This window comes from Amia ocellicauda, chromosome 16 (genome assembly GCF_036373705.1).
Source record: "Amia ocellicauda isolate fAmiCal2 chromosome 16, fAmiCal2.hap1, whole genome shotgun sequence".
Taxonomy (NCBI): Eukaryota; Metazoa; Chordata; class Actinopteri; order Amiiformes; family Amiidae; genus Amia; species Amia ocellicauda.
Window position 1 is genome coordinate 6170192 of NC_089865.1, and position 14792 is coordinate 6184983.

Here is a 14792-nt window from a genome sequence, read left to right on the forward strand (position 1 = left end):
TCAGAAACCCAATAATATGCTGAGCGGAATGACCAGGTGTCGAATTTCAAGAAGAAGGCAGCATCTACACTTTTCAACGCTGATTACATACATCCTAGAATCAGATTTGGTCAGGATTGCTCATCACAATATCGCAAAGCCAGCATCTCTGTGGATACACAACATATGCCAAGTAATGAGTAACCTTCCTAGACAAAGGCTGTTGCTTTAACGCCCCGAGGCACCTTGTCATTCGTCAATCAGAGTACATGGGTCGCTATTTTCTGACAGTCATTTACAGATCCAGGGAATAGACCTCTGTCTGTCACATCACCCTAAGCTATGTGATGCCCGTACCTAACATTAATCTCAGTATGTACACAGGCTTATATTGTGATACGGTGTTTGGTACAGTACTGGAAAGGTGATGCATCAGGGCACAACTCCTCAGAAGCCCATACCCAGTATAAGGGATACTGTCGTTTTTCATAGCTGTTAAAATGGTGGACACAGGTCCCAGGATGCAGCTGGCCCTTGCACAGGTTAGTCACTCAGCAGGATAATGCCAAACACCTGTGGTTTATTGGGTGGGGCACTTAATTAAGGAATTATTTTGCATTAGTTTGGTGGAGATTTTAGGAAGTATACGTCATTGCTTTGTCTTTATATTGTTGCCGGATGAATGACTTTTGTTTGTATGAGAACTCTCTTGGTGTACGAAACTAGGACATGTGACCCAGACTACAAATAGTGTTTAAAACCTAAAATAAAGAAACCATTGCATGGCTTATGACAGGACATCTAGTACGGGACTGTGTCAATCCCTGTAACAGTGTCGAAGAGTTATAAAGAGAAAATAAAACAAACTAAAAGAGCAGAGAACACGGTATTTTTTCTACTATATAGATATAATATACACGTTTTTATCAAAATGGATTATGGACTTTAAAGATATAAGGATTGCTTAACAGGCTGTTTCACAAGTGTAACAACCTGCACACCTGGGAGGGGACTGTGTGTTTCCAGTCGTTGATTGGACATGATTTCTGGCCTTTACCTGTAATGTATTAATTGCAGGCTTGCTTTATTTATACTCATCCACAGCAAGTTCTTGAGGGGTCCTGTTTTGCAAGCTTTTCAAGATGCCTAGTTAAACATTAAAGCCAGACTGGTTATTCTGACAAATTAGTTTGCACCCCATATAGCCGCCTATTGTTAAATATGCAGCAGTAGATAATGAGTGTGTAGCTGATGGCTGATTAACTTTTGCGTTATGCCTTGTTTGTTGTGGGGGGGTTTTCAAGGCAACGGCGTGTTTTTGTCATTCACCTACCCCTGCTTTAGCAGCTGTGTTAAGGGCAGTAATCAGACCACACTCCAGTCTGTTTATCTTGTTGTGAATATGGACCCTCGGGTGTTTCTTTTAATTGAAGAAACATACTGATAATTTTGTTTTGTTTTGTTCCAATACACAATATCTCCTCTGGAGTAACAAATAGAAGTGTTTAATTAAAATGTTGTTGATGATCTGGAGTTTATGGAAATCAAAAGTACTTCAAATTCCAGGCTGTAATTTAAAGCACGTTTTTAAATATGTTTAGTGAAGTTGATAAAGCTTAATTTATCCCTTTGGGAGAGAGCTTTGCAGGAGATGTTTATGCAGGTGCTTCATGGCAGAACATTTGCTAAATGGTGTTTTAATATTTCCTTTTTTTAGCCAGCATGTAGAATATTAGATTCAAGAAGTTCTCAATAACGAGTAAATATTAGAAGTTGCACTTAATTTAGATGGGTCAAATTTACTTTGGATTTGGACAAGCAATCCCTCCAATGTTATCTATGGAGAGTGACAATCTACATAGATTTAAATTAAATTGCTAAAGCCTGGTAACACTTTGATTTAGTGTTCTTTTTTTATCTTATTTCCTTACCTAATCTGTTACTAAGTAATACATTAATAAATATTGTTTGCTCTGGGTAATTATGCTTACACAGAATGGCTATAATGACCCTAAATCTTGATAAGGAAACATGCAGTCACTGTACAGTTAATTAATGAAATACCTCAGGTATGTAAGTTTATTAGTGGAATCGGAAAACATTAAACTTCAAAAAGACAGACTGAAATAGCTTTCTATCCCTTCACTGGTCCAAAAACACACTTCAGTTTGACTGTAAGATGTGATTGAAGAGCCAGTTACATAAAACCTTCCATAAAGTATTGAATAGCTTAAGTATGAAATATAGCTAGCTTTTCCCTTCTCCTTGTGTTAAGGTGGTTTTGTGCAACATCCTTAAACATTTTGAACTCCTATGAGAAAACCTAACCTAAGATTGTTGTACTCTTCCGACCACTGCTATTTAAGGAGTTAACCTTTTCACAGAAGACGCGCCTTTAAAAAGAGGCTTTTATTACAGGGATGATGTTGGTTGTGGAGTATATTGCCCTTGTATCTCCCTATGATATTAAAGTATGACTCATTTTTAGATACAAAAACAAAAAACAAAAGAATAATTTAAACCATTTGCCTTACAAGATCAATTCTTATAAATGCAGTCTGCCTCCTGCCTGATGCCACTTAATTATTTGATGTACTGTATATTGCACAGGCTATTTAATTAAAATATGTTGGAACTGAAACAGAATAACATGTTTTCCTCAAAGATTATTTTCCTATCAGCCAGATGGTAAATATCACAATACTGGCAGTAAAAAAACTATATGAAAAAATAACAATAACTTAAAAATATATACAATTAAAATCAATTATTTTTGTATTGTATAATATAGCTCGGCACTTTTGTAAAATGTATACTTCTATGATATGTTATTCATAAACATGGAAAAGAGGATGTTATTTAAGATAATCACATATTATTTACTGTGATTTTTGAAAGTCAGCATATGCAGCATTGAAATGTACGGGATTTCAGTTTGGGGTTTTAGTTAACAGTTACATCAGTTACCTTGTTCTTTGTTTTGGGAAGTTTCGGTTAGCCTTCGTGGTTACGATTACGTGCAATATGATAAATGTGTATAAAGGATGTGAGTTGCCAATGACAAACGTATGCTTCTGCAGATACATGTTCAAACGGAACAGACACACACTAGAAAACAAACATAATCCATATTAACCTATTAGTTAATGTGGTTTACATTTCAAAATGGGTAATTTCTGAAGCAGGGAAGAACAGTGTACCTCATGCAGAGGTCAAATATAGGCTGGTCTCCATCCCCGTTGGTTAAGGAGGACAATTCAGACTTCAGCTGCTGGAGAATAAAATAGAAAGAAAGAAAACAGCCTCCTACCATTGTCACTAAATCTCTTTTGGACAGCTTAATAGCTGAAAGCATCATGGTCTCACAAATGTTTCAGTGGATGAAACCAAGGTTTATTGAGCAGAGTCAGGAGAGAGATCTAGCCCTTAGTCTCTTGTGGGAGGAGTTAGAAAGCAAAGCCTGACTGAACCTCCCTGATACAGCACGTCTTTTTCTGGTAAGACAGAAAAATAACTTATCTAAGCAAAACGGACAAGACGGTGTACAAGGGACTACACGCAAATTCATTGTTCCCTTTATCTTGAATACTAAACATTATATTTTCTATATAAAATAGGCACAATCTTAAGAAAAAAGGTTACATTAAGTATGAAAGGTCTGTATAAGTGTTGGAGATTGATTGGTTTTCCACTCTAAACTAGATACTTTATATCCTTCAGATGGTCATTATATTTTCACATTAAGTTTTCTCATTATTATTATAGTATTTTCAATGAATGCTTGGCATGTTTTTAGTTTATTTATAACACTTAGGTATCCATTTCTATTTGTTCATATAAGAATATAGTCTAAGTGTCTAAAATGTCTAAAAAACTGTTCATTTTCATATTCTTTTCAGTACACATTTTCTGTCATGCTTTTTTTTGCACTTGCCACTGGGAATGAGATGAAAACAGTCCAAAAATAAATGTGTTTTCCTGAGCCTCAAAAACACACTTTGAACAGCAGCTTAACACCCTACTACTGTTTAAAATAAAATATAACATTCTTAAAAAAAAATAACAAGTTATTCCCAGTCGTGATGTGGATAACACGATGGTGATGTTTCTGCTACACCAAGAGCCATGACAGCTTTATGTACTCTAGAAACAACTTGTTCCTACCATGGAAATAAATCAATCATATTAAATGGAATGCAATTCAATTACATTATTAAATCACAAGGTAATTAACTTTTCAGACTGTGCGTTACAATCCTAGATGTTGATTGAAAGTTGTGAGATGGGTCGCCTCCCACCACCGATGTCTCACTCACTTTCTCGCTCTCCGGGTGACAATCGCCTGATTTCCATTCCTTGCTTTTAACCCTTTTCTGTCTGACTCGACACATCGGCATCGTTTTTAAGACTGGAGTGCATCGGTGGTAAAGGAAAGAGAGAAACACTGTCTGCCTTTACCAATATATAATTAACAAGGACAGTTTAATGATAACATGAGCCACTGCATTTAAATCACTTCGTTTTTTAGTTTGCTGTATTAAATGGGCGTTGCTCTCCTTTTAGAAGGATTAGTGCTAATAATACTTTAGGGTGAATGGTTTTATTTGCTTGGCAGCCTTGTAAACACTATTCCCTCTTATTTATAATTTATGTAAATGGTTTCTTTATCCTTTTCAATAATAACTTTATGGAAATTCATACAAATGTGCATCACAGGGTTGTTTATTGCTCAGGCAGGTTTTTTATTTTTAATTACCTAGAGTTTAATATTCATGTCCCGAAATAGCAATTGCAGTTGTCATTGGGCAATCTAAGTGCTGTTACAAGTGGGATGCATTTGGAAGAGAGACCAGCGAAACAAAACATAAGAGGTTCTAAAATTTAAATATATTTAAGCAATTATCGTGAATCTGTTGAGAGGTCAATAAGAGTTCCTAATTGTGATTGTGGGAGACCTTAAGATCTTTGAATTATGTTCATATTTTCTGTATGGCTCAGTGGCACAGGCAGATAATCCAGGTACATTCCTAACGGGGATCTCGTACATGTTTTTAATTGTTATTTGAAGCACCACTAAATCATTTGACTACAGTACCACCTTACTCTGTTGCTTATTTCATTCCTAATTAAATCTTACTAAACATTACCCGTTCCAGCAAAATGTCACTTTGTGTGCTAGTCAGTGAGGGCTGACACAATTCTCCTGTTACCAATTTTGGACATTGAGTGTTATTTCCCAGGTATCATTTAGCCATGTCTGTGATTATTTCCATAATCAATGTCCCTGTTGTCCTGAGGAAAACATTTTAACCTCAGAGAAATGTATCATTTGTGCTTGACAATCTTTCATGCAGCCTCCTGTGGATTTTTCCAGGCTTTTTCATATAAATCCTGATTTTGCCTTGAATTTAGACAAGTAATGGATTGATTGGACAATCCAAACGGGGATTATTACGCACGTCGTGGTGATAATGATTTTGTTATGTGAATATCAGAATTATAGTACTAATAGATTAGCAGTTGACAGATAAACCTTTAAGACCATACAGATATAGTGATCTCATTATATAAAGCTGAAAAATAAAAATAATAATGTGTGTGTGTGTTTGTGTGTGTTTAAGCTTACATTCATAAGGTGCTTTTATGCTAGTGTTTTTATTTTTGGTTGTTCCTTACAGAACTGGCTTTCTGTTGGGTTCTGTTTGAAGGCAGATGGTACTCAGACCAAGCAGAGCCAAGTAATCTGGCCATTGAATGTTTGGCCTGCGATTCCAGCGTTGGCTACCCAGCGTTTGGCATTGCCGAAGTATATAAGAATGTCCCGCAATCTGTTTCACCGGTTTCAGCTTTTCACTGAGTTTTGTAAAGCATAATAGCTATTCAAATGTAATTACTGTTTTTCAAACTGTGCCAAGCAGAGAACCTTTCATTGTCTTTGTTTCTTTTTTACAGCTCATACGCCAGACAACAGCTTTCTGGGGTTTGTGGTGGAGCAGCATCTCAATGCCAGCGATATCAGGCACATCGATGAGATCAAAAGACAGAACCAGTCTCTTGTTTATGGTAAAGTCGACAACTTCTGGAAGGTAGGCGTGTTTCTGTACGATCTGAAAGGGTGCCTTTAAAGTTGCCAATTCCTTCGTGTTCCTCTTAACTCCTAAGCCATAATGCACACGTTCAATAGTTCAGTATGTGGACTGATTTGTGTGCTTAGCTGTTTTGGAGAAACACTGTGTTTGGAGGCAAATTGACAGTAAAACTGTGCCAGTGTTTGCAGTTCCCACATGTACAAATGTCCGTAACATCGCCAGCATGTGTATTATGGTTTGGGAGTTCAACAGTTAGGGAATTAATATTGATACTCTGTGTAATGTATTCCATTAGCTGTATTTCTTTGTAACTTGGATAATTATTACATTGTGTTGCAATAACAAGTGAGCCTGGCAACCCTAAGTAACCTTCTTTAATGGATTGTATTTTCCCATCGGCTGATGTTCTGACAGTTTGCTCTGGTACAAAGCGTACATCTATATAGCTGGCCAACTCCTTTTTGTAGAAGAGGAAATTGAATATTGCCTAGTCACGGTACGTGGCACATTGTCTGAATGTCATATCCTTAGCTTACCTTACTGGTCTCAATGCATTTCCTCACGGCTGTCTTCTTAAACATCAATAATCCTACACCTTGTCCTACAACATTTGTCACTGTTGTCCTGGGTGTCTCACCACCCAAATCAGATTATAATGTGTCTGGAAATGTTACCTTTTCAATGTCCCAAATCGCATTTCTCTCCTTACTCTCCTTAACAAGTAAAGAGTTACCAGCCTGTGCCCGGTGTGGCGTTGTGAGAGCACATTAAACTCTGTGTAAACACACTTTTACAGTGTGGTGAAGGTGTTTGTGGTGTCCAACCAATCGAGGCCGAACAGCAGCATTTTAATTTGTTTGCAAGAGAATTGTAAATTGGATCTTCAAGCACGAACAAGATAAGAAAGCCCTGTAGGGTTGCCATATTTTTTCCTGTCTGACAGCTTATTTTTGCTGTCTGCAATAAACTGAATTAGTTTACAGGTGATCTTAGAAAAAAGTTGCCATTATTTGATTTTTAAGTTTCATTGCCTCAGGGTCTGCAGCTATAATGCTGAGCTAAAATCCATGTATACATCCTGTCCTGATTAAGATGATGGGATTCTTAATATATATATTTTGGGGGAAATATATAACATTTATGTGAAGGATGTCTTTCAAGCTTTGTGCACTCGGTTTTGTATTCCTTCTGAAGATTAAAGCAGATTGTGTTCAGGGTTCAGGAAGCCTGCTTGTAAAATTCATTCAAATCATTACATTACCTCAAGTGATATACTAAAATACTTAGAAAAAAAGTAAATGTCTCTGCTTTTTCCTTATTGTAGTTCTTATTTTATTAGTTAAAATGTAAATAGTGTTTCTGAAGAAATGTAGTACATAACATAGATATCGGTTCCGTATATATCACATAAACTGATTAAGTAACAAGCTTAAGGTGAAACTGCAAATTGCCTTTATTTCCTGTGTCATGAATCCTAAAATGTACGTTGAGATTGAGATTGCGCCCTTTTAGGATTCACATTAAAATGGATTGTACGTATTTGTTCTGTCTCTGGTAATGTTCTCCTTCCGTGTCATTGTGTATTTACAGACTGGTAAATATTCAGTGTCAATCAATATGATTTTAATTACAGAACATGAGATGATATTTATGAAGGTCACAGCACCGATAGATTATTTTTAATGTCTTTTGATGTGAGAGCTCCTCAGTGTTTAATTAATTGCTTTGAGTCGTGGTTGGTAGAGGGAGAGGGGGGAAATGGTTCTACTTTATGCCCAAAATCAGCTTCGACGCACAACTTGGTGTGATTTACGCAGGTACCAAATTATGGGCTAATTCTGGATTCACGACGATTCCCGGACTCTGTCGTCACTGGTAGAGTTGGGGTGTTCTGCCACACAGGTGTGCCATATTCAAAATACATCTTAACACACAATTTGGATAATAGGACAAAGATAAAGATTGTCTTTGCATGTAAGAGGAAGCTTGAAGAGCACAAACTAAACAGTATTCAAAACCGCAAAAACCCCTCAGAATTTATTCAATCTTTTTCACGCCAAATACATGTCAAAACCTGACTGCTATTAAGTCGCAAGTCTGAGTTTTATTTTGTAACTTGACAATAATGTGCATTGGTGTAATGAAGCATATATTGCTTCCACACGTGTGTAGACCTTCAGTACATCCTGCGTTTAATGTGTAGTTAAAGACACAATTAATTTTTAAACAATCACACAGAAAGAGATTTAGAGTATATAACATAATGCCTTGAAAAGTCAAAATATTTTGTTTAATGTAATTCCCCTTTCCATGTTTCTAAATAGACATGTTCAGTGAATCGTTGTAGGTTGATTTAACTAAAATACAATTTTAATCATCCAACCTTGACACTAGGGGAATGTAAAAACACCTGAAATTTTCATATACAGAATTGTGTTTCAAGTTGAAATTGTGTAGGCTACACAATCGCCTGAAGTTTCATCTTGTCGATGGCTGACCCCGCCACCTTAAGAATGTAATCTGAGTTTTTCATGTACCACATCTTAGACGTATAAAAATGCTGTGATTGTCAGAACATAACTTACGCTTGAACCTGTTGACCAAATCTGTCTTTCTGAGCGGCTGTCAAACACCACAGCTTTCCATTGATTTAGCGCGCTGTCAACGTTAATGGCACCGTCTAGGGACACTAATCAGCAAGAGGGGATTCATTTGTTTTATGAGTGACGTTAAGTGTAATTATAGAGCTGTATTTGCAGAAAAATGGACCATCTGTCTCCTTTCTGCGTGGCCTAGTTATTCAAGCACGACCTTAAAATCATTTCACTCAGATAATCAGCTCGAGTTCCAGTTGTATTGGTTACAGTGTTTTGGTTGGTGAAATACTCTCTTCAATGGCAAGACGTATGTGCGCATCAGACAGAATTTGATTTTTGTTATATTTTTTGATGATGTCGTTATATAAAACTACTGGTAATGCCATATTTTTTATAATTGTTTCAACTATATAAATAGTCTCCAGTTCATCCATTTAAAAAATTGTATAGGATTGTATGGAAATTGTCGCACGTGTTACAAAATGCTTTGGCTTTGGAGGGAAAACCAGGATTTGGTTTTGTAAATTGCTGTAGGTTTGATTATATGGAAATGCTTTAATGTATGTATGCATGCACACACAAATACATGCGCTGTAGCCTCCAGGTTTATTTATGCCCTTGATAATAAAGTGTAACTACAATTTGATTAAGCAAGAAAATGTAGTTGCACATTCATTATTTTAGCAATACTAATATTAAAACGAATACGTTGCGTAACCATCCGTGCTAGAAAGTCCATTTGCAACCAAGCTTGAGCTCCTTCTTAGAGAGGGCATCAAGTCTTGGGATTTAATATCTTGGTATATTTTAGATTCTAACCATCCCTCCATTTTGACCAGGGCACCAAAACTACAGGATGTTTAAACAGCCTCAAAGCAGAACAGATCTGGAGTTACCCAATACAGCAGTTTACATTCGGATAAAAAGGATGCGTGGGTGAGAGAGATATAGGATTGTGTGAGATTGTGATGAATGCAGAGGTCCACAAAAATTAAAATTGCACTAAACCATCTATTCACTGTGGGCGGTTGCAAAGAAACTAAACAAACATAAACTACAGTGACTATTAGCCTGTCAGGCATTGTCTTTGATCCAAAAACAAACATGCATTTCATCCAAATAAAATCAACAGCTGAATGAAATGTTAAACCTGCAGGTGCCCGAGATAATGATGGAAGTGGGGTAGTTTAATGGATTACAGAGTATATTATCTTTCAAGTACCAACGTGGAAGGCTCAATTATAGGGAAATAAGCACAAAAAGTAAAAAAAAAAAAAAAAAAAAAAGAGAATATTGCCTAAAAATAATGTACTGTAATAAATATGTATCTGATATGATAAGGCATAACTGTGTAATCTGTTAGAAAGACGTATCTTTGTGCAGCTGGTGATTGATCTTAAATTCAGTATTCGAAACACTGGAGATACAGATAGACACGTATCGTCTGACAAATCTGTTGTTCGAGTGTGTCTGCAGCCTCAAGGAAAAATCTTTCTTTTTGAAGATATCGGGTCTCTACGCGCGAGGCTCGATGCGATGCCAGCTCATTTAACCTCTCTGCTGCAGTCGCACGTACGAAACAAAGCGTCTCCGGGCCCGTAGCAGAAACAAATAAATCAGTCCCGTCAGAAGCACGCCGATACCTGCAGGAGGAGATATGGACGGGGAGGCCTCGTCCTCTGTGCGAGGAGAAAGTGAGCAACGCCGTCACGAGAAACACGCGGCCGCGGCGCAAGCCCTGCCAAGTACCAGTTTCCATGGAGATGATATTGCACGCCAAACTAAGCTGACCAGGAGAGAATGAAAAGAGGCCGAGTCCTCCAGATGCAGCCAGCTTGCTGAATGTGTATGAAAACCGGCAAGGGAGAAAATCTCTGGCCCTCTGATCACTGCAAGCTTTTCTGCTACACAGTCTGCCCTTTGAGATGGTAATGTTGGTTGTTGGCCAGCAAATAAGCCATTTTCAAAACCACATTAATATGGTCTTTGCAGAGAGCAGGTTAATACTCGTTGGCAAGGCACGACTATGCTGCGCGCTGGAGCATAAGCCTTCAGGCATAAATCCTGAATTCTGAATCTGTGGCAACACCAGCAATGGCAATATTTAGGGCATCTTCACATAAGTCATTAAGTAGACCCGATAATAAGACTTAACAAAAACCAGTCAGACGTCACGGGGGAGACGGGGAGAGCTGAAAGACGACAGGTTGGTTAATCATGTTTCCTGTCGTATTGTATTTCACAGGAAATGTTATTAGGGAACGTTTGATGGGAATGTTGTTTTAAGGCAGTGTTTATATAGGGTTTGAAATATTGCGTCAGTGTTTTTGAGTGTTTTTTCTCTTTAATAGAATTCCTGAAAAAGGTAAAATCAGTGTGATAAGGAATGGTGACGCAGTGCAATCTTACTCCAGCTAGAGCTTGACTAATCAACTCCTGCCATGTATTATCTACTAAGTGAATTTAAATGTATGTACCTATGTCCTGTTAAACTCTTTATAAATGCTGTCATTAATGCTTAAAGCCTCAGAGCGACAAGCTTGAGGCAGGAATTACCGTACTCAAAATCCTTCCAGCATCCTGCTTTCTTACTCCTTCATTAACCCCAGCGATGCTCACAATGTTGTGCACCGTTCCAACAGGTAGAAGGATTAGTCAGGAGAAATGTCAGCATCTTAATTAAAGGATGCGAAGTCGAATAAATGTCAATATTCTAGGCACTCAATTGAAGGTGTGTGTATAGCTTCAATTACACTGGTGGTAGATTTGTCTTGTGTTTAATGTTAATACACATCCATACATACATATATGTGTATGCATTTCATTTTAAAAACATTTCCACTGTGGTTTTAGAAGCTTGTTTCATCGTTTTCCTTACAGTTATTTCTCAATCTCTCCCCGAATGTTGTCAGCATGGCAGGATATAAATGAACACAGGTAGACTTATGAAAAAAATCTCAAGCTACTGCAATTAGCATCTCTCTTCCCTGAAGCTGCTTCCTGCTTTTTGATCGTGCGTTCGTATCTGTTTTCTTACTTTTCGGTGTCTCCAAAGCCTTGTTCTGAGTTGCAGCTCAAAAATTGACATTGCACATTTAACCAGCAGAGCCACGATGTTAAAGTGAAAGTAAATCCTCTTTGTATAATCTTCTGTTTACATATTTTGAAAGCAAAATCGTTCAGTGGGGGGTGGGAGTAATGGGGAAAATGGCTATAATGCTGCTGTAAAGAATTCAATACCTGATTGCGTGTGAATCTGAAGAAACCACGATGTGCGCTGTTCTGGATGTGTAAGGAGCTTATGCAGACTAAGGCTAAGCCAAACAATAATTTGCAGTAAAACTTGTGTTATCGCGTTCCTGAAATATGGGGTCGCAGGGTTAGTGACATTGTCTAGAAAATTAAGAAGAAGAAAATAATCTGTAGATGTGGGTGCATACAAAAATGACAACAGTTCATAATGAAATGGCATGTTTTCACAGATTAAGGTAATCCAGGGAGGCAGTGGTGATGCTGGAGTTTATTGTAGACAATATCTTTCCTTGTATTGCTTTGTGTGAGCTAGCATTGTTATTGTACGAATGTAATGGTTGGATTGTTTCATTCTCTGGGGTCTCTTCATTGCTGCAGTCTGTGTATCTACCTTTTTAGTTATATCCAGTTATTATTGAACTTTACTTTAATATCTATATATTTTAATCATTCACTGCTGTTTTATCTGTGTAGACTGCTTACTCTCACTTTGTCATGAAACATTGATATAAATGGAACGTTTTTGGTGCATTCTTTCATTTTTACATTACAGAATCCTGGGTATTTCAATCTGGTCCTATTTTATGTAACGTTTCATGTGTGTTTTATAATGGGATCTTTCCGTCTTAATTCCGTGAGGTAAGGTGTAGTGTATTTAACATACAGAATATGATAATGGCTTACGCTTGATCATATTATGTCAGCGTCCACATTATGTAGGTCAGGATGTTTTACGGCAAATTCTGTCACATAGAGAATTAAAAAGCCAGGCCAGGCAGCAGACCTCGTTCTTCATGTTTTGACCCCCTTCTTTTAAGTTTTTAGGATGAGAAAATAAATAGTTGAGTAACTATAAACTGTCATTTTTAAAGGGGAGTGGATTTTAGATTTGTATTACTAATTAAAAGTATAACAAAATCATGTATACTTCCTACAGGAATAGAGTAATCCTCAATCCGCAATCCTCTATGATGACACTTGGCTCATGGTGTGAGAGTCTTAGTTCGCATGTGCAGAATAATCATCTACAGCCCTGTTTTGGAAAATGTGAGTCCTGCATTGAATGTGTCATTCTCCAAGTAGAATGAGTCAAGGACATATTTTGCCAAATTTCATAACATTTTCAGTTTTTTGTTTTTCTTCTGCATAAACAAACAGATTCCAAAAGCTCTGTTCTTGCGAGCTGCACGGATCTCTTTTCTCACTGTTGATTTGTACAACTGCCACATTCACCTGAATAACTGCATAATTGTCATTTGGTAAACGGCAACACACGAGCGGTTTCATTTCACATTAAATCAAAGGACAAAAACGGCACCCAGGTCAATTATCCCAAATTATTTCTGCAGTTTCCATGGGGCAGGTTACATGGGGGAATTAATTACAGATTAACCTCCTCCCTCAGCCTTTAATGAACTCTTTAAGCCAGGAAATGACTGGTAACAAGAAAAACAAGAAGCTCTTGTTTCATCAGCACTAACCCAAACTGTCATATGAGGAAAGTGAATTACAAATTCTTGGAAGCTGTTCTCAAAAATACTTTTTGCGGGCTTTGTTTTGAATTGTAATTGTATACAGCACAGTCTAGGCTTAGCAACTTGGAAGAATGTCTTTTAATTTAATGACTATGTAATATTATAGTACTTGCATAATGAGGAGAACAGAGGCATTGAGCTCAAAACAAGGTAGGAACAACATAACAATTTAAAGCTTTGAAGAGCATAAGAAAAACGTATTGTAGCCCTATACTGGTAACCACAGGACACAAGTTTCAATTCACATAACTGTATTTGATACCTATTAAATATGAGCTGTGTCAGATACCTTTGAACTACAAGAAACCTGGACGTGTAATTAAACCTTAAAATACCCAAGGGTACTACAGCACTAAAAAACAGTTAACATAAGATCGGTTTTTATTCACCGAATTTGCATGTCTTTATTTGCTAGTAGGAGACCAGGGGAAGTGTTAATACCATTTGGGAGACCTTATCTTTAAATTGGACTGGTAATGATGACAACCACAGAAAACTCTCTTATTTTTTCACACTGTGGAATTCGCGTTTAATTCTCGAAGAATGCTATCCACTTTCTCCTTGTCTCCAGAATGAATGAAGGTCAGTCAGCCGTGGCTATAGTTATGTCGGGCTTGATAACATTTTATCGGGGGCAGCTTCAGAAAAGACAATTCACAGGTCTTTGGCAACGTTTTTTTTTTTTTTTTTTTTTTACAGGTAATAATAGAATCAACTGTTCTCGGTTTTAATGGAATTGTTTTTCTCTGTGCATTGATTTAGAAATAGGACTGCAATGGCCTAGTCAATGCCTCTGCAAGCTGTTTGTGTGTAGTTTTAATCAGTGTCGATTGATCTCAATACTGTATGTTAACATTTTAACACAAAAATGAGGGTAAAGTGTCCATATTGGCTTTGTTATTGTTATTGTTGCAGTGATTATATAATAGTAGGGCATGAACAGATTCTTAAGCTGAGTCCACCGGCGCTGCCAAGAACTGATCTCACCCCAGCTGTATTTAGAGAGACTATGAGTGTTCCTCGGCAACACATTGAGCTCAGTTTATTGAGAAACGATCGGATTTACAGTTCAAGTGTTTCTGTTCAGCTGAAACAAAGTCTGAGGTGTCTTGGGAGGTTTTCTCCGCTCCTTGGAAATGCTTTCCATTCTGGTCAAACCTGTCAACGGTTCTGGTTGATGCATGATTTTCCGAGAGAGAGAGAGAATTTCTCCAGCTGTCTATCTGAATGCAAGTTAAACTGGTAAAATGTTGGAGAATATATTGATATCGCTCTCTCTCTGGCAGCAGTCCAGCATAGCATACTGATGATATTGTTCCCTTACTAGATACTGGGTTTAT

General features: G+C 37.3%; 1 protein-coding gene across 3 annotated transcripts in view; it reads left to right on the forward strand.

Annotated features, from left to right (window-relative positions):
- Positions 1-14792, forward strand: part of mgat5 (alpha-1,6-mannosylglycoprotein 6-beta-N-acetylglucosaminyltransferase) — an 87989-nt gene that overhangs the window by 59793 nt on the left and 13404 nt on the right. For all 3 annotated transcript variants that reach the window (XM_066688562.1, XM_066688561.1, XM_066688563.1), the window contains exon 11: positions 5932-6065. In XM_066688562.1, the coding sequence (XP_066544659.1) occupies positions 5932-6065 (134 nt within the window). The remainder of the gene's footprint in view (positions 1-5931; positions 6066-14792) is intronic.